General features: G+C 42.2%; 1 protein-coding gene across 2 annotated transcripts in view; it reads right to left on the bottom strand.

Moving 5' to 3' along the window:
• The window catches only part of LOC120031754 (liprin-beta-1-like), a 31946-nt gene extending 10672 nt beyond the window's left edge, over nucleotides 1-21274 (bottom strand). The window contains exons 1-7 of one of the 2 annotated variants that reach the window (XM_038977548.1): nucleotides 21147-21274; nucleotides 7290-7382; nucleotides 3636-3844; nucleotides 2429-2509; nucleotides 2018-2170; nucleotides 1717-1827; nucleotides 726-818 (exon numbers count right to left, since the gene is read on the bottom strand). In XM_038977548.1, the coding sequence (XP_038833476.1) occupies nucleotides 726-818; nucleotides 1717-1827; nucleotides 2018-2170; nucleotides 2429-2509; nucleotides 3636-3844; nucleotides 7290-7353 (711 nt within the window). In that variant the 5' untranslated portion in view covers nucleotides 7354-7382; nucleotides 21147-21274. The remainder of the gene's footprint in view (nucleotides 1-725; nucleotides 819-1716; nucleotides 1828-2017; nucleotides 2171-2428; nucleotides 2510-3635; nucleotides 3845-7289; nucleotides 7383-21146) is intronic. The other variant, XM_038977549.1, reaches the window with a different exon arrangement.
• Nucleotides 21275-23528: the final 2254 nt, after the last annotated feature.

The raw sequence follows: 23528 nt of genomic DNA, 5'->3' as shown, positions 1-23528 counted from the left end.
AGGTTAGAGTGAGGATACATTCTACCAGAGGACTGGTGTCTTTACCAGAGAACCATACAAACACACTGTAAACATGTCAGTTTCTTTCACATTCCACTGAGAAAGAACAGCTCCATTGGGATGTTAATCCCCAGCAGAAGGTCATCCGTGACCGTTCAGTTCCATCCATCAATGTACAGTTAACATAAAATTAAGTGGATTAGGGTAGAAAGTGAAGAAAAACTAGTGTGTTAAGAAATCTGCAACTTATACTTAGCTGGTAGGAGAACTTAGTCAAAGTGGAAGTGTGCTGAAAGTTGGAAAAGCAGATAGGGTCAATGGACAGAGGGAAGGTTGAGAGGCCTATAGGGACAGACAGGGAAAAACAGAGCACTGTGTGTTAACTTCTGCACCACACCTCCAGTGAACTTCAACCTGCCCATGTTCCATTCCTAGGGCTGCACAGGTAAGCACGTTGCAGGGGAGAAGTTAGCCAGGCAGGAGTGAGAGAGGAGGATAGAGGAGACAAAGGGTATAAACCCTGAAGGAAGGTGGTATTAAGAGTGAATGCAGTGATATATAACCAACACACAAGGGAACGATAGATTCAGTACCTACATGATGTAGAAAAAAAGTGTAGAGTGAGTCAAACTTAATCTGTGGACCATATGTCATGCACAATCTAATGTGAGCGGACTGATATAAAGCCTTCATATTGCAGACAGATTCTTAGCCATGCTACTCACTTTGGTGGATTTAAGTTTCTTTTCACACTGCAGTCTTTCATTCTCCATATCGGTCACCCTGAACCGCAGGTCATTGACTTCCTGGTACAACCCCTGGGGAGGTAAAAGACTGCATTACCCACAAGCCCAAGGGGTCAGCTGAGAGTTTGAGCAAACGTTGGGGATGTTTTTGTGGAGTGAAAAATCCCCAATGAGGCACCAAATAGTATTTAGAGAGCGAGAAACAGAGAAGCCCACGCCAACATGGAGACAGATTCTTGATTTCGAAAGGAAGCGTCATGGTCAATTACCATTACAACTGCTTTTATGTCATGGATAATACATACTCCTGTACCTTGGAGCAATTACCATATAGATGGAGCACTCAGGAAATATGCATCGTCATTAAACAAGAATGTGCTACATGATTCACAACGCATACATTTAAACAAGAGTAAAAACCGCAGAGCACCGTGGGTAGGAAAGAAGAAATGGATCAGACTCAGGGGTGTGTGATTTACAGCCGAACAAAGCCCAACATTAAGCATATATGGAAGACATTACCTTTCCACACACCGCTCCCTAAAGGTTATAGTAGTGTCGGAAAACCCACACTCAGGATCCAATATCCTGATTCCTCCAGCCCAGGCCTGCTCAGTGCTCATGGATTCGGTGTATGGAAACCCTGACTGTCAGACTCCCAGCTTCTCTGGAGGGGAGATTAATTATTTTATGAGAGGAAACGGCTGCTGGAGCAAGGGGGTGTTTTGGCACTCCCTGCCAGCCAGTCCACCCGGGCCAGGATCTGCGTGACGGATCAGGGCCCACTCCATCCGACTGAGACGGACCTCTGCATGGTCTCAGTGTGAACTATTAAACGTTTGGGTGACTGCCAAGATTCACATCCTAATATTATAAGATGACTGCCCGCCATTGAACGAAACTCCAAATATCTACCAAAGACACGATCTCTCTGTGTGGGGGAGTCTATTGCCATAATGCATCAGTGTACCTCACTATCCCTGCGATCTCTCGCCACAGTGGTCAGCTTCAGTTTCAGACTGGACACCTCGGTCATCAGCTCCAGCTTCTGGGTCTCCAGGGTCGACCTGGTCAAGAACTCCTGCACAGGACACACAGTCATAGATTCAGTCACAGACGAGTAGGAGCGAAGTGTATTAATCAGTGTTCATTCAGAAAGATCATTTGGATCAAAAGGCTGACCAAAACCTTGAGCCCAAGGTTCTGTCTCATAATAAGACAGAACATCCTGGTAGTAACCATAATACACTGCAGCCCTGCTGGGGCCTCACCTGCTGCAGCGTTTCTTCAGTGGCGTCGAGTTTCTCTCTGTGCTCCTCCAGACACATGTCCAGATCCCTGATCTTCTCCCCCTGCACCTCCACCTGGTCTGAGAGAACACTCACCTGGGGACAGTCATCACTCAATAATACGCCACATGTCATCTATGTGTTGTTTTCAGGGTATAGGTTAGTGATCTAAGAGCATGCTCGGTGATGCAGGTCTTTCACTCACACCATGAATAGGTAAAAACTACTGAATTCAACAGCTACCCATCAAATACACTTTAAACAGAGCACCCTTGCTAATGTACGGTTTGCATGTACAATGTGTTTGCTAATGTACACATTTTCTAAATATGGGGTGGTATTTCCTATTTGTTAAAGCTGGTCTCTGCTTGTTCATGGCCTCGTGACACACACCTGGAGGACGAGACACTCCTTATCGCTCTCCACCCGTGACAGTCGTTCCTGGTAGATCATGGCGGAGCCATGTCCGTTGGTCTGAAATCACAAACAACCAAGGCTACCATCAGACGGCTGATCGCCAAGGGCTTAGAGGCCATAAATATGGTCAGGAATAACCCTTTGCCCTATCACCATACCAGGAAAGACTCCTGACCCTAGGGATAGAGCAGCCTCCAGTCATATGGAAGATGTACCACTCCATCTCAAAGGCCAGCATACATCATTCAGGTGTCATAGCATCCCTACATTGAAAAACATCACATGATTTTTCAGAGAGAGGCCGGTGACACGCGAAATGCATGTTATTTGAGAGACACGTGAGGGTCGATAGGGTACTCACATGCAAGTGCTTTGTGTGTGACTAAAGTGGAAATTGAATCAAAAACTAAACTCCTCTTCTCATATTTCACACAGGGAAAGAAAGGGCTTGAGGGGGGAGGAAAACTGTGCCTCACTGAGGCATCTCCAGTGAAGAGGATGGAAACCATTTCAGACACCGCTCCAGAGACACTTCGTCACGCACAAAGCATGTCATCACACAATAGCCATACAATCAAAGGAATCAAGGTATAAATAACAGGTAAGGGTAAGAAGACACAAAGCAAACCACTGCCCATGCAATCACACAAAAGGAATCTACTCTAAATAAAAGTACTTTGATCTTCATGTGTGGAATACTCGTCAGCAATACATTTTCCATGATTACACTCAAATTCTGAATATCTCAGGCATTAAAGAGATTCTCCAGTACTTCTGTATACTTTTTAGCCAACAGTTCTGAAAGTAGCACTCACGAGCCAAAAGTTTATGTACCACATCATTGCGCTCTCTCTCTGCTGTGTGTGCATCTAACTAGCTGCCACTCAAATGGGCAAGGGGTTGAAGCTAATTGTCTAGAACTGGAATTGCTAGGAGGCTGGCCCATGACGGGGAAAATGATGGGAAAATAGAGCAGCACTCCTTCCCGAAAAACAGTTGCTTTCAAGACAGCTCAATCGGCCATGAAATCCCTAAGAAATTAATTCTGCATGTATGAAGTACACATTTAACAGGTTTAACAAATACTTAGTTCCAGAGCATGTCTTTAACAATAGTAAAAATACTGACTAACATTAACAGTGTTTGCATTTGCAACAGTAAGAGAACAGAGGGAGTTACCTACCAGTTGTCCCTGCTGCAGCCACTCCGCTAGGCTGTCGGCGGTGGTGTCAGGGACCTGGCAGCGGAGGCCCTCCCTCTCATCCTGGTCCATCATCTCCAGCGCCGCCCACAGATCCTCCAGCAGGTGCAGCGCCCGCAGGCTTCCCAGGAAGGGAGAGGTGGGCGACTGGCAGTCAAACAGCCCATTGGAGTAGCCCATGGCCTTGGAACCTGTTGGGGCCAAGGTTAGCAGAGGGGTGGTTAGGAACAAATAAGGAAGTTAGAAGCATAGATATACAGTACCAGTCCAAAGTTTGGACACACCTACTCATTCAAGGGGTTTTATTTATATTGTAGGATAATCGTGAAGATATTAAAACTATGAAATTACACATATGGAATCATGTAGTAACCATGAGATTCTTCAAATAGCCACCCTTTGCCTTGACAGCTTTGCACACTCTTGGCATTCTCTCAACCAGCATCATGAGGTAGTCACCTGTAATGCATTTCAATTAACAGGTGTGCCTTGTTAAAAGTTAAAATTCCTCAAATTCCTTCGAGCCAATTAGTTGTGTTGTGACAAAGTAGGGTTGGTATACAGAAGATAGCCCTATTTGGTAAAAAAACAAGTCCATATTATGGCGAGAACAGTTCAAATAAGCAAAGATGACAGTCCATCATTAGTTAAAGACATGATGGTCAGTCAATCCGGAAAATGTCAAAAATGTCGAAAGTTTCTTCAAGTGTAGTCGCAAAAACCATCAAGCGCTATGATGAAACTGGCTCTCATGAGGACCGCCACAGGAAAGGAAGACCCAGAGTTACCTCTGCTGCAGAGGATAAGTTCATTAGAGTTACCAGCCTCAGAAATTGCAGCCCAAATAAATGCTTCAGAGTTCAAGTAACAGACACATCTCAACATCAACTGTTCAGAGGAGACAGTGTGAATCAGGTCTTCATGGTCGAATTGCTGCAAAGAAACCACTACTAAAGGACACCGATAAGAAGAGAAATCTTTGGGCCAATAAACACGAGCAATGGTCCTTATACCGGTGGAAATCTGTCCTTTGGTCTGATGAGTCCAAATTTGAGATTCTTGGATCCAAACGCTGTCTTTGTGAGACCAGACTAGGTTTTAACGGATGATCTCTGCATGTGTGGTTCCCACCATGAAGCATGGAGATGGTGGTGTGATGGTGCTTTGCTGGTGACACCATCTGTGATTTATTTAGAATTCAAGGCACACTTAACCAGCATGGCTCCCACAGCATTCTGCAGCGATACACCATCCCATCTGTTTTGCGCTTAGTGGGACTATCATTTGTTTTTAAACAGGACAATGACCCAACACACCTCCAGACTGTGTAAGGGCTATTTGACCAAGGAGAGTGATGGGGTGCTGCATCAGATGAGCTGGCCTCCACAATCACCCGACCTCAAACGAATTGAGATGGTTTGGGGTGAGTTGGACCGCAGAGTTAAGGAAAAGCAGCCAACAAGTGCTCAGCATATGTGGGAACTCCCTCAAGACTGTTGGAAAATCATTCCAGATGAAGCTGGTTGTGAGAATGCCAAGAGTGTGCAAAGCTGTTATCAAGGCAAAGGGTGGCTACTTTGAAGAATCTAAAATATAACATGATTTGTTTAACACTTTTTGGTTACTGATTCTATAGGTGTTATTTCATAGTTTTGATGTCTTCTTCTACAATGTAGAAAATAGTAAAAATAAAGAAAAACCCTTGAATGAGTAGGTGTGTCCACACTTCTGACTGGTACATCTTATAGTTTTAGCCCTGTGGTTAGAGGTTTGAGCCTCTCCCATCCTCTCCTAATTCCCTTCAACGAGGAGGATGAAAGGCAGTATCACCAGGTGGGATGTCATAGACCATGTGATGCACTACAGATGTGGATTTCTGAATGTGTCCCTAAAAAAAAAAATAATAATCACATACCACACATTTTAAAAGCAAAGAAAAACAGATTAGATATCGATTCCAAAAGAGGCCTGAGCGGAAGCTTATTTGTTGGACTTGGAAAAGCCATGTTTCCAGCGTGTACTATAATCTGCTCGACAGCATCTGTCAACCGGCTCCAAAAGGTCAACCTTCACATAAATGTAGAAGAGAAAAATAAATATTGGCATAAATAAATAAACAAGTCTCCCCTAAAAAGCAGCCAGGGAGAGAGTGAATGCTGTGGTTTCTGTGGTAACAGGGGCTAGAGGATGTCACGTGATCAGCCATCCCTCTTGGAAAGGTCAATTCTATAAATTACACAAATCAGTGGAAAAGCCTGGGCTCATAAAGCTGTCCCCCCCTGCTCATCTTCCATCAAAAAAATTATAGGTCCAAAACCTCCCTCTGGTGTCTGACTTGTACCATTTTTTTTATTGCTTTAGTGCAATTGTCACTCAGAACGTGGTACTTTCATAACTCTTAGTACAAAACTCGAAACAGAAATCAAAAAGGCAGTTTCAAAACGAAGCACATTTGCAATTGACTAAGTACAAGACACAAGATCATAGACACTTGTGTTTCATCTAAAAAATACATGTTTCATATTGCAATTCATGTTTATTTAACCTGTATTTAACTAGGCACGTCAGTTAAGAACAAATTCTTATTTACTACACCAGCCGAACGACGCTGGGACAATTGTGCGCCGCCCTATAGGACTCCCAATCACAGCCGGTTGTGATACAGCCTGGATTCGAACCAGGGTGTCTGTAGTGACGCCTCATGCAGTGAGATGCAGTGCCTTAGACCACTGCGCCACTCGGGAGCCCATGTTCATTTAAAGTTATTGCCTTTCACAACGCAATGTTCACATTACTTTTGATATGATTCTCTTCTATTTGCTTAAAATACATGTTATAATTACTTAATCTGACTGTCCTTAATTGATGACCACTTAAAGTTTGGTAAAGCTATAGATTTTACATGGTTTGTCAACTACAGAATGTATGTAACAATTTAAAGTTTATTGGTTGCGTACACAGATTAGCAGATGTTACAGCAGGTGCAGTGAAATGCTTGTATTTCTAGCTCCTACAGTACAGAACAAGAAATGCATCCCTTATACAGTAAACATGTATCAAAAATATATTTGCTGGGGTCACACTGCTCTACAAAAAATGCATTGGCCAATACAGTACTGTAATACCGCAGTATACCATTTACATAGCAGACACTTTTATCCAAAGTGACTACAGTTCACATATTTGGTATGTGACCCAAGCAGGAATCGAAACCCACAACTCTTGTGTTGCTAGTGCCGTGCTCTTATGAACTGAGCCACATACATGACCACTACAATAAATACATACAAAACTGTAAAATACAATACAGATGGAAGACGTAGGATTTACATCCCCATGTGCATGCCACCCTCCCTTCAGGCCATGGATGAGGCACGCAATGCCTGTAAATCATACTAGCAGTAGGCCTTGAATAATCATTTGTTTCCATCACTGCTGAAACAATGGAACGTCTTGCGTTCTCATATTGGAAACATCCCAGACCAGTACCACAGCCACATCCTAAGAGCAGCAGCATGGGAACCCTAGTCCTGAGGATAGATATCAGGGGCTTATTTAAGAGGCATTTATGTAAATATTTGAGGGGGATCAGCCCCACAGTTCAAAATGTGAGTGCGAGTGAGTTTTGCACGTTACCTGCTATGATCCCATCCATTTGCTCCAAGGCGGCTGCCAACATCTCGCTGGCGTCAGACATCATCTTCACCCCCCCCCCCCCCCACTGTGAATCTGAAAGAAAACAGAAGTGTCAAGTAAAAGACCAATGATGCCTCAACAGCCATTGCCCAGAAGACTACAGCCATTGCCCAGAAGACTACAGCCATTGCCCAGAAGACTACAGCCATTGCCCAGAAGACTACAGCCATTGCCCAGAAGACTACAGCCATTGCCCAGAAGACTACAGCCATTGCCCAGAAGACTACAGTACAAGTTAGACAATGTGCTTGTAAAATCATCAGTCTGAAAATGTATGGCATTTCAAAAGCTTTTAAAACTTGAGCAGTAAATGACATTAACCCCCTGAGAAGTTCAAGTCTACACATTACACACAGACAGAACTAAAGTGGACAGAGACCACCCAAGAGTCAGGACCCCCTACATTACAACACTAGCAGATTTTACAACTTGTGATAATTACAGTAATATTTGATAAAAGTCGTTTCTATGCACCTTAATTTGTAAGCCACTTCCTGGTAGTAATGATAATGTTCTAGCCTACAGTTAGTTGTAGAATGAAACTGCAAATAAGATGTAGGATTTTCTCCCTCCATGTGAATGGGACATTAGTGAATTCCCATGTCTTGTGTGATCAAGTGTAATTACAATGCATGGCAGAGGAACTGTGGAAAAGGATTGTCTCCATCTGTTTGATAAGCTCGCTAAACAGGAAATTGGAGCCCAATTGTCTGGTATGTTTTTTGTTTGGGGCATTATGGTGTCCCTGGTACATTTGAATGAATATGAAATCATATTCCTCATTTTAAATTTTTTTTTTTTTTTTTTTTTAAATACATCCAATTGAAAGGTTTCTAAAGAATATATTATCCATCATGAATATTCACGGTTGTATGGTGACATTTTAACTGTTGTATTTCTCCCCCGATGCATTGGCTGAATCAAATGTGTCCTAGCCTCCTACCTCAGAGTCAACAACTTTACTCCTACCATACATGCATTCTCCTATACTGTAAATCTGGTGGCGTGAAGTTGTGGGGCATTTTTGTGCCTCACAACTTCCCCATTGATGACCGCATTTAGGACAGACCTCAGCAATTAACTTTAATAACGGGGTCAAGACTCAAGCCCATGACTGGGTGTTTACTTGGAAATAGTTTGGGGCCTACTGGGTGTTTCCATGGAGCAGGTGTTGGGAAACTGGGCCACCTAATGAAGAGAGAGGATAAGGTGATTGTAAACTGCCAGGCTGTTACCCAACATCGGCATATGGAGATTTCCAATGTAGGCCAATGCTCTTAGTTGATATTGACTGTCTAGGTAAAAACAATTGATCAGTGCCACTGGAATCAAAACCAGAAAGGAATCTAGGACCATGGCATTGCGAGTGAAGTGAACTGTAAGTAACCACAACATGTGAGTCAAAAACAAAGAGGAGCTCTGAGGCAAAACCATGACAGAGGGATTTCTCACCCCAGCAAAGATTCCCTGAGACCAGTCATGGGGATTGAGAGTTGGCTCTTATCTGGAATAATGGTGCCATTCTACCAGGGATCTCTCCCCACAGCATGTTGGCTTGACTGGAAATCCAAGCTTCCATAACAAAGTATCACTCCCAGCCTCCTGACCTCAGGATGTCACATGCAGCTCATTCACTTAAATGGACCAGATAACTTCCCTTTCATGGTAGGCCTAACGTTATATTACATATTGAATTCACGAAAACAAATGTACAATCTGAATGAGAAATGTAAAATAGCCTGAGAGGATATGAAATCATCACGATGCAAAGTCAATTGAATTGGAGGGTAATGAGAGCCCTCTCCTTGTCCAGGGCAGAAGGGCAGCATAACTCAGGGTTGGAGGGGGGGGGGGGGGGGCTCTTATAGCCTCATTGGCCTTTATTAGAGGCAGGGAGAGGGAGCCTGCACATTCAACACTGAGGGCATTGTGTCCGGTCACTCACTTCCATCATGGGCCCTTTAGGCTGCATGGGTAATACTCCCTCCGAAATAGGCTCACATTCACCTTGCTATACAGCTGCACTACTCAATAAACAATGATTAATTGTGCCAGCGATGGAAGTGCAACTGAAAAGGGAGTTGCGCAAACAGAAACATTCTCCAGTAGAAAACAATTCCCATTTTATAAAGCTGCCCACATAATTGTCTTGGATGGTTCACACCCTTCAAAAAGCCACATAAAGCAGAATCAATGTTCACTGTACATTCCAACCGAAATAATCTGAACGACGTTATCATCAAGATTAATTATTTGCTGACTTTTTCGGCCGAAAAATACTGCACCAAACATCTTAGTTAGATGTAAAATTGCGCAACTAAGAGCTCTTCGGGAAAAACTTCAAAACTAATGACAGATTTCTTGAGTTCTTACATTAATTCTGATTATTTTGAGGAAGTGTATACTGGCTACAGCATCTCAAAATGGACACTATTGCTGCTCTTTCTTATAAGAGAGTACGCGAGCACACTCATTCGGTTAGCCGGAGTTTGGCTAGGCGCCAGCCGAACTGAAACATGGTGAGGCCTTTAGTACCATTGCTTTTTCCTCCCAAGGCATTTCCTTCTGATGGAGAGCCATCTCACTCTAGGGAGGGAGGCAGCTTTATTTGGTCAGCTGTCTGTCTCACACCCCAAGAGGGAAACCCAAAACGTGGTTGTGTTTCTAACTGAAACACCAATTTAAGAATCCAAACATGAACGTTCCCTCTCTGGAATAGTAAAATTAAACTAATAAGGAGCATAAAAAGAGGGTAGAGGTAAGGCACTAAAGCAGGCAAGCTTTAGTTACTTTAACATAATAATTCAGAAGGTCGAATCCTTCGAGACACAGGATTTTGTACAAAAGTTTATCAAAGATTAAAGGTCAGTAAATTTGCCAAGATATCATATAACTTCTTTAACTTTCATCCTCTTTTACCCCTTCTGCTTCACTCTGACAGCTTGAGGTCACAGTAAATTAAATGGTACATTCTGGATCAGAATATCAGTATTATTCCAGTCTCACATGACTGATAGTTAATAGGGAGAGACCATAACAGTTAACATGTGATGTAAATACAATAAATGGGAAACTGCACTTCTGGATTTGGCCTCATTTTGAAGATTGCTTATAAAAAAAAAGTTTGCGGCCATGACTGAAGCCAAACCAGAGTTGTCTTGTGGGTGTGTTATATTCACATATCGTACCCTGGCAGGTACCGTTTGTCCCTCATGAGTCACCGTAGCAACAACATAGTGATTCTGACTATTTTAACGAAGTAGCTAAGATAAATCAAGAAATCCGTCATTAAGATGTTTGTGCAGAGGAGGTCTTAGTCGCGCAATTTGAAATCTAGCTAGGGTGTTTGGTGCAGTATTTCTCAAGTAAAAAAGTTGCATTAAAAACTAGTCAGTGCATCAAGTCGGGAAAGTCTGGCTGTGTGCTCAGGACTGATTTCTTAGAACAGGTCGACAACGTCCTCATCTGCAAGCTGTCAAACTATCATACGTAAATTTCCATCGAACAGACCCATGAGCACCAACATCTGAAGTTCATAGATGCATATCAAATTGTGTGTCAAATGAAAGCAAAGAGTCTATATTTTTGTGAAATGAAGGAATAAACATTTTCCATCTTAAATTTGGCAAAAGTAAAGTATTTGATTTCTGGATTAACAGATGGAAACATGGTCTTAGAAAACATCTACCAGAAAAAGTCTTAAGGTATCGGAAATGCATCAAAACACAATAATGTTGATGTAAAGTCCCCTGACAACTAATATCAACACATATTTCGTTTTGGCTAAATTTTTTAACTCCAAGTTTAAGAAATATTGTAACTTGCAATTCCTTTAAAAAAAAAATACTCTGATATTTTCAAATCTCTCCCCCTCATGAGGGAGGATAATGAGTTCACAGAAGTAACAAGTAAATGTTAGACCTTCCAATTAGTTAATAATTAAAATTGATATCAGTAAAATCATTAAGTGATTAAAACTCGTAATTCCGACACCAAATTGTTATCGCAATTACCCAAAACAATCTAAGGAATTACTGCAACTGAATTGGCTAAAATTAGAAATTATAAGTCACAAACCACAGTTGGGTCACCTGCTACTGTCCTCCTATTGGCATACTGTTATGTTCAGCTCATAACTGTTTTGTCTTTCTGTTGACTGGTGGTCAAACCAAGACAGTTAAAATAGTCAGTCTGGATAATCTCTCAGTATCCCTCAAACCCTAACCAGGACGACACTGAGCCAATTGTGCGCCGCCATATGACACCTACCTATGAGCTCCCACTCCTTCCATTTACTTTAACCAGGCATCCTCACCCACTGAGCACCGACACCGGACGTCGAAAAATAGTTGATAGTCGGTCAGTCCACCCTGGCCTTGATGTTAACGTCCACAGATGGACCGGACCAAAACTGAACCCATCATAGACATTTGTTTCACAAGTTTGGATAGTACAGTGAGTAGAGTACAGTAAAGTACAATAGTATATTGTATTGAGCTGTACTCTACCTTATTCTACTCTACTGTATTGTACTCAACTGAGCTCCTGTCCAAACCTATGAAACATCAAATTAATTTCCATAATTATGCATTTCCGATGCACGATATATCGGTGAACATATCTGAATCGGACGATATTAGCTAAAAATGCCGGCATCAGCCCAATGTCTAGTTTAACACCGATGTGCATACCTATATAAATGTACACTACCGTTCAAAAGTTTGGGGTCACTTAGAAATGTCCTTGTTTTTGAAAGAAAAGCATACTTTTTGTCCATTAAAATATCATCAAATTGTTCAGAAAGACAGTGTAGACATTGTTAATGTTGTAATATATATATATATATATATTTATCCGTTATTTTACCAGGTAAGTTGACTGAGAACATTCTCATTTACAGCAAATGCCTATTGTAGCAGGAAAATTTTTATGGAATATGTACATTGGCGTACAGAGGCCCATTATCAGCAACCATCACTCCTGTGTTCCAATGGCACATTATGTTAGCTAATCCAAGTTAATCATTTTTTTAAACTAATTGATCATTAGAAAACCCTTTTGCAATGAGTCAGACGCGAGGGATATACTATGGACACCCGACCCGGCCCAGATCCCCGTGATTCGCTGGAAAAGGAAATGTAGGTTTCGCGGAAAGAGATCAGGATGCCATGTGAGGATCAGGTGACAAGTGGCTAAACTCCCCTTGCCTTCCGTACTGCTAGCTAACATTCAATCGCTGGAAAATAAATGGAACGAACTGAAAGCACATATATTATACCAACGGGACATTAAAAACAAATATCTTATGTTTCACCAAGTCGTAGCTGAACGCCGACCTTAAGAACATACAGCTGGCAGGTTATACACTATCGACAGGACAGAACAGCAGCCTCCTGTAAGACACCGGGCGGGGGCCTATGCATATTTGTAAGCAATAGCTGGTGCACGATATCTAAGGGTTTTGCTCGCCAAAAGGTAGAGTATCTCATGATAAGCTGTAGACCACATTATCTACCTGGAGAGTTGTCATCTGCATTTTTCGTAGCGGTCTACATTCCACCACAGCCCGAGGCCGGCACTAAAACTGCACTCAATGAGCTGTATTCAGCCATAAGCAAACAGGAAAACGCTCATCCAGAGACGACGCTCCTAGTGGCAGGGGACTTTAATGCAGGGAAACTTAAATCAGTTTTACCTCATTTCTATCAGCATGTTAAATGTGCAACCAGAGGGGGATTTTTTTTTCTAGACCACCTTTTCTCCACACACAGAGACACGTACAAAACTCTCCCTCGACCTCCATTTGACAAATCTGACTATAACTCTATCCTCCTGATTCCTGCTTACAAGCAAAAATTAAAGCAGGAAGCACTAGTGACTCGGTCTATAAAAAAGTGGTAAGATGAAGCAGATGCTAAACTACAGGACTTGTTTGCTAACACAGACTGGAATATGTTCCGGGATTCATCCAATAGCATTGAGGAGTACACCACATCAGTCACTGGCTTTATCAATAAGTGCATTGAGGACATCGTCCCCACAGTGACTGTACGTACATATCCCAACCAGAAAACATGGATTACAGGCAACATTCGCACTGAGCTAAAGGGTAGCGCTGCCGCTTTCAAGGAGCGGTACTCTAACCCGGAAGCTTATAAGAAGTCCTGCTATGCCCTCCGACAAACCATCAAACAGGCAAAGAGTCAATACAGGACTGCGATCGAATCGTACTACACTGGCTCCGACGCTCGTCGGATGTGGCAGGGTTTGCAAACTATTAGACTACAAAAGGGAAGCACAGCCGAGAGCTGCCCAGTGACACGAACCTACCAGACGAGCAAAATAACTTCTATGCTTGCTTCGAGGCAAGCAACACTGAAACATGCATTAGAGCATCAGCTGTTCCGGACGACTGTGTGATCACGCTCTCCGCAGCCGATGTGAGTAAGACCTTTAAACAGATCAACATTCACAAGGTCGCTGGGCCAGACGGATTACCAGGACCTGTACTCCGAGCATGCGCTGACCAACTGGCAAGTGTCTTCATTGACATTTTCAACCTCTCCCTGTCTGAGTCTGTAATACCAACATGTTTCAAGCAGACCACCATAGTCCCTTTGCCCAAGAACACTAAGGTAACCTGCCTAAATGACTACCGACCAGTAGCACTCACATCTGTAGCCATGAAATGCTTTGAAAGGCTGGTCAAGGCTCACATCAACACCATTATCCCAGAAACCCTAGACCCACTCCAATTTACATACCGCCCTAACAGATCCACAGATGATGCAATCTCTATTGCACTCTACACTGCCCTTTGCCACCTGGACAAAAGGAACACCTATGTGAGAATGCTATTCATTGACTACAGCTCAGCGTTAGTGCCCTCAAAGCTCATCAATACGTTAAGGACCCTGGGACTAAACATCTCCCTCTGCAACTGGATCCTGGACTTCCTGACGGGCCGCCCCCAGGTGGTAAAGGTAGGTAACAACACATCCGCCACGCTGACCCTCAACACGGGGGCCCCTCAGGGGTGCGTGCTCAGTCCCCTCCTTGTTCACTCACAACTGCATTGGTCAGGCACGACTCCAACACCATCATTACGTTTGCTGATGACAACAGTGGTAGGCCTGATCACCGACAACGATGAGACAGCCTATAGGGAGGTCAGAGACCTGGTCGTGTGGTGCCAGGACAACAATCTCTCCATGAACGTGATCAAGACAAAGGAGATGATTGTGGACTACAGGAAAAGCAGGACTAAGCATGCCCCCATTTTCATTGACGGGGCTGTAGTGGAGCAGGTTGAGAGCGTCAAGTTCCTTGGCGTCCACATCACCAACAAACTAACATGGTCCAAACACACCAAGACAGTCGAGAAGAGAGCATGACAAAACCTATTCCCCCTCAGGAGACTGTAAAGATTTGACATGGGTCCTCAGATCCTCAAAAGATTTTACAGCTGCACCATCGAGAGCATCCTGACGGGTTGCATCACTGCCTGGTATGGCAACTGCTCGGCCTCCGACCGCAAGGCACTACAGAGGGTAGTGCGTATGGCCCAGTACATCACCGGGGCCAAGCTCCCTGCCATCCAGGACTTCTATACCAGGCAGTGTCTCTAAAAGTTGTCAAGGACTCCAGCCACCCTAGTCATAGAATGTTCTCTGCTACCGCACGGCAAGCGCTACCGGAGCGCGAAGTCTAGGTCCAAGAGGCTTCTAAACAGCTTCTACCACCAAGCCATAAGACTCCTGAACAGCTAATCAAATGGCTACCCAGACTATTTGCATCTGTACAGTTCCTCCACTAAATTAATTTGTGTACATTTTTCTGTAGAAGTTGTTAAAAGTATTCCTTATGCATAGAGTTGTATGGTTTGTTAACCATTGATTTCAAAGTTTTTCGTTTGTTTCTTTAATTAAAAATGTATGCCAGAGTCAAAGCTTGATTCTGTTACCGTGGAATCGCCCTAAAGAACAAGCTATACGCTGTTTATCAGTGCCCAAAATCACTCGCTAGCTAAGTTTCAACTCTGTGTTTGTCAATGAAGCTACATAACAGGTAGTAGCTAGCAGGTACAGTGAGCCACATTCAGCTTATTAAGTCACTGGCGAGATGTGCGCTCCAGTTCCGTTTAGTTATTTTTAACACCTTTCTCAACATCCATTACCAGAATGTGAGTCTGTCTGGCAGTGTTTCATACGGAATCATGTTTCAAAACAGATCGCACGGCGATACAAGATGCTCGCCAATGGGTTTTGGAATATTGATAATACAATATATCAAGAGTGCTCTGTTAGTCTCAATTCTCATTTTGCCCAAAAAAGTGTCAGACTCGAATGATTGACACCAAACACATCAGCAAGTGGCCACTCCATAAAGGGCTTAGGGCCAAGGGTTATTTAACATAATGTGTGGTCTTATGTAAACCAGTCTGAGGCACTGTGTAGGTCTGTCTCACTGTCTGGAGGTTCTGGTTGCTATGATTGGATAGAGCGTGGGCAGCTGATGGAGCGCAATCAGTACAGCTGCTTCTCTCGTGTTAGTGGGCACTGGGCATGATGATTGCAATCCATACCCAACCCCCTAGTAAGTCGTGAAAAACGAACTTACAAAGTCTCGTACAAAACTGAGTTGACTTAATGACCAAAATTATCCTGTAGTCAATTTCGACACTAGAATTGATGTTCCTGACTCATACCGATGCCACATAGGCTGTTAAAAAACAGATAAGTTGGTTCTAAAGGGGCAGTTTACATTTAAATAATAGCTGAGAACATGGTCTTTATCTAATATTAAAATCTGGACCTAATGAAATCAACTGAAGCATACCTTTTGAAAGTAGAGCGCAATGGACACAATGGATAAACAAGTACAATTGTAATGCGTGTCTTTGCTAAAACGGGTAGTGGGAATTAACACCACATAGCCCATCTACTCACAATGACTCACTGAACCAGTAAAGTACCACTTTATGGTGAAGAGCAAAGAGTTTTCCATTGCTGTTATAACAATCAGTGGCTGGCAGATTCACCCAAACAAGTTTTAAAACCACAGTCTCCACAGAAAAAGTTATTATCTATTCAGCCTTGTAAAGTACTGTCTGCCAGTAGTGGCAACTCGTCGGCTCGAGGCTACACAGACAGTTCTACTGTGGGTAAGGCATTGAAACTGTTTCATTCCAGAGCAGTTCAGCGCTCAGTATGTGTCAGTTCAGTAACCGACACCAGCATCTCTGTGACCTGTATGACCAGCACTCTGTAACACCCTCCCCTGGATTCCTTCAAACCTCCTCCAGATAGATTTTTTCTCTCTCAAAAGTTTGGACAAGTTTTTTTTTGTTTTATTTACATTGTAGAATAATAGTGGAGCTATCAAAACTATGAAAAAAATAAGTGTTAGGCAAAACAATATATATTTGAGATTCTTCAAAGTAGCCACCCTTTTCCTTGATGACACCTTTGTACACTCCTGGCATTCTATCAACCAGTTTCACCTGGAATGCTTTTCAACAGTCTTGAAGGAGTTCCCACATATGATGAGCACTTGTTGTCTGCTTTTCCTTCATGCTGCAGTTCAACTCATCCCAAACCATCTCAATTGAGATGTATTGCTTTTTGTTTGGTATACATTTTAAAGTGAAACATGCGACTGTCAGCGTAATTCTGTTACCGTGGAGTTTCCCCTAATATAATCTCACAGATAACAACCAATCCACTACACTGCACTGGGTATTGTGTGTCAACTCCTCTGAACAACCAGCGGGTTCTTCTTTTTCAAAGCATCAAAGCTTTCCAAGTCCTCAGACAAAACTAAGGTCTACCACTAGAAAAGACATTTCAATCTCTTAGGGAAAAAGGTTCTCTACGTGAATGTTTTCCTAGTAAGGCCTCATTACTGAATGTGTGCATTGTAAGCGAAGGCTAACCCATTTGTCTCAGGTTTGCCTTTGAAATCATTGGGTAGCTGTTATTTTGGTTTATTTACATAGTTTGACAACCAGTAGAGATATGGAGGGGGAGGGGCGACTCTTTCGAAAAGAAAAACACACTGCCTGGCCCATTGACGAGCATCACTCACACACTCGAGAACTCGTACATGCACACACACACATTCTAATAGCTACGTAGCTATAGAGTTCCAGCTGTGCTTCAGAACTAAAGTGACGTATGCACTTGTCTCCCCTTCAGCTGGTGAGCTGTTGTTTAACAGGGGGCTCAAAGTAGGGTAGAGAATTGAAATACCCCATATAGCACAATGATTCAGTCATACAAATGATGAATGTCCTAACAGTAGTACTGGATGTTGGTTTGGTCATACAGCACCTAAAAACACAACATCAGGTGCTTTCAGTCTTCAGTGCCAGGAAGTAAAGCAAAACAAAAACACTAAACGTGCACCAATTCCTGAACAGCACCCAACTACTTCAAACCCCTTGGCTTGTTTGAATGATTATTTTCCTTAGAGGTCTAATGGTCCTTTGTCATGTCTGGAGTGAGGTCAGGTTGCAGTAGTAATAGTAGGCTGGGACTTCACCCCTGTGGTCGTGGTGGCCGTAGACATGGCACACAAACAGCTCTTTGTCCTGCACAGAGTCACATGGAAAGCGAGGGAAAGAGAACAGAAGGTATGGACGTTTTACACATGTCCCAACTAAATTACAGACAAAAACACACTTGGGGGGCAACTAGGCAACATCCCAGGCAGGACAGAGTACAGGGAGAAAATGCTGTGTTGGACATCTTACTACATGTCTGACTGGCCTTATTGTTCTCTTGTTGTGTGTTGTGGTGACTTGTAGGCATCAAAGACCCCTTCCAAACAGACTGGTGTTATTATTCAACACACTGCCATTCTGAACAGAGCAATAAAAACACACCATCACAACTAATAGCCACGCTGAAACTGAATGTCTGTTTAATTATGGATTTCCTATGTATGTCCTGGGGCTAGTCATCATTAGCTGTAGTTATGATGCGCAGATGTTTGACTATCTGCCACTGTAGACTGAATATGAATATGGATTTTGAAGTAGGGCCTGAAAGCTTGGCATGACTGAACACAAATAAGACAGAGGCAATCATCTCTGAAGTTAGACTAGGCTATAAAGTGAACAAGGCTGCTGCCCAAAGCATCCCTGCACTCAGGATGACCTTTGCCTTGTCCTGTTAGGAAGTCCTTCCTGTCACATGCTTGAGAAAGGTCTTACTTCCCCAGCTACTACTCAGGGCTCTACGTTGACCTTTTTACAAGGAGCAAGTGTTCAACTAAGTTGAAAAATGTAGAAGCACACAATGAAATGTAGGAGCACAATTAAAAATAGTTGAGATTTTAAAGCTCGAATCCTTAATTTTTTTAAAAGCCAAAGATCTTGTCAAAGAGGTTTAGTGGGAACAGAAAGCACATTATTCCCGTCAGGAATTTCTTAGGCTACTGTAAATGCAAATATGTGTATAAGAATTCAACAACAAATGAAATGAACGAAACAAAGTCTTCACCTTAAAATGTCAAGTACAAGGATCAGGTCTACCCCAGCAATGGCCCAAACTGTTTCTCAACATTCTGTGCTTGACCAAGAGTTGCGCCTAGGAGCTGTCCAATCACTCAGAATACGCCAACGCAGGAGTAGTCCTCCAGAAGTACGGATGGAATGTCAACGTGTGGGGAAAGTAGGTCTGGATGGTGGAGAACGGCCTCAGGACAAAATCTGGTAGAATGTGTGCAGCTGAAGGGTTTTTTAAGCTAGATGCTAGACATCTATTACTTCACGTAGCTAGGATAGCTGGGTCTGTCAAATAACTCAGTTGAACACTGGATGAAGGAGCTGTAGGCTAAAATACTTTGCTCTCTGCTCTTCACAACAAACTAGGACCAACCCACGCTATATCAATGAACCTCACCTCTGCTGGAATGGACTCAACTCTGCCTGAGGGACAAACAACTGACAGGACACACTGCACGAGGAAATTAAAAATGTCAACAAAACTATTCTGCACATAATGCTGAAATAGACTGACATTTCCTTGAAAACCCTTTGCTTCAAAAAGGAGACACCCGGTTGATTGTTTTCTTGCTACTAGGTTGGAGGGCACAGTTGTCAACATAAGGCTGTCACTATAGCTCTTGGAAGTCTGGCCTTACGGCTGGACCTGGCTTGGACAACAACTTTCAGCTGGACTTGTGGTGAAGAATATGTTGTCTTGCAGCACTGATACAGATTTCAAACGATTATCCTTGCCTGATAATGTTGCAGTCATTGGATACACTACTGTACAATACATGTGACTGCATGCTATCCTTAGGACATTTGTCTTTAAAAAATATATATATATCATCTAAAATACAGTAATTGGTCTGAGCGCAGTAGACTGAACCAAGGTCTTTGTCTGAGAGTAAATCCTTTGTTATGCTTCCTTCCAGCCCCCCCTCCCCCGGAACCCAAGACACCCAATACACAGAGAGATTGCCAAGAGCCAGGACACACACAATATCTCGAGAAGGAGCGCTCTTTCCTGGACAATTTAAGACTACAGAGTAATACCAAATAAAACTATGAGCCCTTAAATAAAAGAACACAATGAATGAATTTGGCAATTTTGGCAAACAATTTTTATTCACCATTCCAACTGTGATGTTTTCGTTGTTGAATTAACTTGGTAGTGTCCATGTCTCCCACAATTGCGAGAATGAATTCCCCCCTTTATGAATAGGCCTACAGTTAATGAAATTACCTGAACTGAAGGTAATGTTGACCTACCTACCTGAGGTGTGCATACCATATGTAGTGGTGGGAAAAGTACCCAATTGTCATACTTGAGTAAAAGTAAAGATACCTTAATAAAAAATTACAAATAAAAGTTTAAGTCACCCAGTAAAATCCCACTTGAGTAAAAGTCTAAAAGTATTGAGTTTTAAACTATATACTTATCAAACGTACGTGTAATTGCTAAAATATACTTAAGTATCAAAGTATAAATCATTTCAAATTCCTTATATTAAGCAAACCAGAAGGCACCATTTTATTTTTTATTTACAGATAGCCAGAAGCACACTAACACTCAGACATCATTTACAAATGAAGCACGTGTTTAGTGAGTCTGCCACATCAGACGCTGTAGAGATGACAGGGATTGTTCTCTTGATAAATGTGTGAATTAGACTATTTTACTGTCCTGCTAAGCATTCAAAATGTAACAAGTACTTTTGGGTGTCAGGGAAAATGTATGAAGTAAAAAAGTATAATTTTCTTTAGGAATGTGGTGAAGTAAAAACGTTGTCAAAAAGATAAATAGTAAAGTACACATACCCCACAAAAAACTTAAGTGGCAACGCTACTTTCAAGTATTTTTACTTAAGTACTTTACACCACTGACCATTATGTAAAAGCTTCAGTGGTATGCAACACTTTTTAATATTAGTGATGTTATTGCTCATTGCTACACTGTAACCATAATCAAGAGTTGTGGTAAGGGTGAAAATGTATCAAACTGTTGCCCATTCATTGTTTTCCTGAGCGTGCCAAAGTTTTCGCAGTCTCATCAACTGATTAACGTACTGATAGCTGTGCACAGCAGTATCCTAAGTCAATGAGAAAATAACTTTCCAAGAAAGTTTGTCTCAAATGTTTTCAATTGTTTTTCAATTTAATAGAAATACTACTCTTATTGGCCATAAATAACCCAATGGCGCAGACTAAATGTAACCCATACAAACCATACAATTCACGGTCAAAGTACAAAAAAAACTGGTCCGTTATGACTGAAATACAAAAAACTAAACAAAAACACTTACCCAATTAAAAAAGGAATAACTTCACAGACGTCGACTCCTTGAAGAGCGACTTTAACGCTACTCCAAAAGTTCACTTTTCAGGGCTCTCTCGCGCCGTACGCAACACCTTTCGATAGAGTTGCATAGCGAAGTTTGCTGTACATCTGCGCATGCGCCAACCAAGGCCAATCAGAGACTACTCTATAGTGTTTGCTATTCAATCCAATTTCAACCCTGTGTAGGCAAAATTACTTTTTGATTTTAATACTAATGGTTTTCATTTTGGAGGGAATAAAATAACTAATGGAAAACTGACCATTATACATGAGACAAATAACATCTATATGGGTGTGAGTTATCTTATTCATGTGTTTTACTTTATGAATATCAATCAGATTGAATACCATATCATACTGATATGAATATTATTTTGTTGCTCCACCAAGCTGTCTGATAATTGTTCGTGAACAGATTGTCTGTCAGGTTTTTACACAACAGCTGTACATTATGAGTGTTGCTCCTTGTCTCAATCTTTGAGCGGCGATGATGTAGGACATCATTTCATCCTTTTAGGTTCTGATGGTCTCTATGCAACGTAACGTAGCTTGGTGAGCATTCTGCTGTAGGCTGATTTGATGGACTGTCTAAAGGCACTTCAGTAATCAGTACAATGAGTTTAGAGTTGGGAAATGATGGAAATTGGGTGCACTCTGACAATAACAGTGGTCAACAGGCAAATTGACACAGGATTAAATCCTAGTTGTATCAAAGGACAAGATGCTACTGGGAAGATGCTACTGGGCTCCCGAGTGGCGCAGCGGTCTAAGGCACTGCATTTCAGTGCTAGAGGTGCCACTACAGACCCTGGTTTGATCCCAGGCTGTATCACAACCGGCAGTGATCGGGAGTACCATAGGGCGGCGCACAATTGGCCCAGCGTCGTCCGAGTTAGGGGAGGGTTTGGCCGAGGTAGGCCGTCATTGTAAATAGAATTTGTTTTTAACTGACTTGCCTTGTTAAATAAGGTTAATAATAATCAAATAAAAACTAATAAACCAACAGCCAGTTGAGCATACCTTTGCTTAGAGTACTAAACTCCATGGTGAAGGAAGTTTCTGATGACTCCACCAACAGAGTGGAGCAGAGACCAGGCTTTGTGGTATCTAGCTCTGACTACATCGATTTGCCCAAGGTCAATACTTCAAAACATTTAAATTGTGAAACACCTATAGTGTACCTACACTTGTCCTCTGTAGTTGCGTGCCTTTATTTGTTTGCTGAAATCCAAATATAACCACCGACTGTTTGCCCATTGCTGTTGCTCTAAGATGGCAACTACGTTATGTTTAAATTGAATCTCAAAAAGGAAACAGTTGGTGGTTCTATTTTATTAACATTTATTGAAAAAGTATGGGTTTCAGCAAAGAAAGGCACACAACTACAGAGGACAAACATAGGTACACAGTAGGCATTTCACAATTAGCATTTTTTTAAGTATTGACCTTGGACGTACTGATGTAGTCAAAGCTGGATTCCACAAAGCCTGGTCTCTGCTCTACTCAGTTGGTGGAGTAACCAGAAACTACCTTCACCCCGGAGTGGAGTATAGTCCACTAACCTTTTCTGGGCATGAAATCAATTCTGACTGCCACTGCTGGAGTAAAGCTAAATGTCTCTCTCTAGTGGTTTCAACAGTCACAGTGCATAATTGATACTGTCAATATATCCAACATAGCCAGCAGCACTGCAAAAACAACACATTCCTGAAACAATGAATTCCTTGTGGCTATCACCTTGGCAACTGGGTGGATCCAGCAATTAGTTTCCTGTCAACTCTATCGTTTACGTATTACATACACATCCTCATGGGAGAATCCATTAAGTCTGGAGGAATGTGAACATATTTTTGTTTATATCTCTTTCTGAAAATCCCCACTTGAATGAACTTTCATTTTCCGGAGGAGGTTACAGTCACAGGTTAAAAATATAAAATATTGAATTATTATAACAAAAGTAGGTAACGTAATTAAATCAGCTGCTGATATTCACTGGCATTAGGCTTACATCAAATCAATTTTATTGGTCACATACACATATTTAGCAGATGCTATTGCTGTGTAGCGGAATGCTTGTCATTGTTGTTGTTTCAGATATGCATGGGTTTAATTCTCTGTTTGCATTCTTTTGCACAAACCAGTGGATTCTCTGGAACAGGTAAGTGTTTGTCCGGGGTAGAGCAAAAGCCTGCACATCCAGTAGCTACCTGAGAACGGCTGACAATGGAGCTCTGATTGACAGAGACTAAAGAACCAGCAGGTGGAGCTGGAGCAGTTCTTACAGCTTAGGGATAGACCTGTAAGGAAATGAGTCACCTGGTCTTGACTTAGATATGATGAATATGCT

Source organism: Salvelinus namaycush, chromosome 38 (genome assembly GCF_016432855.1).
Source record: "Salvelinus namaycush isolate Seneca chromosome 38, SaNama_1.0, whole genome shotgun sequence".
NCBI classification, from domain to species: domain Eukaryota; kingdom Metazoa; phylum Chordata; class Actinopteri; order Salmoniformes; family Salmonidae; genus Salvelinus; species Salvelinus namaycush.
The sequence above is the reverse complement of the archived record's forward strand: the minus strand, read 5'-3'. Positions and strand labels throughout refer to the sequence as shown.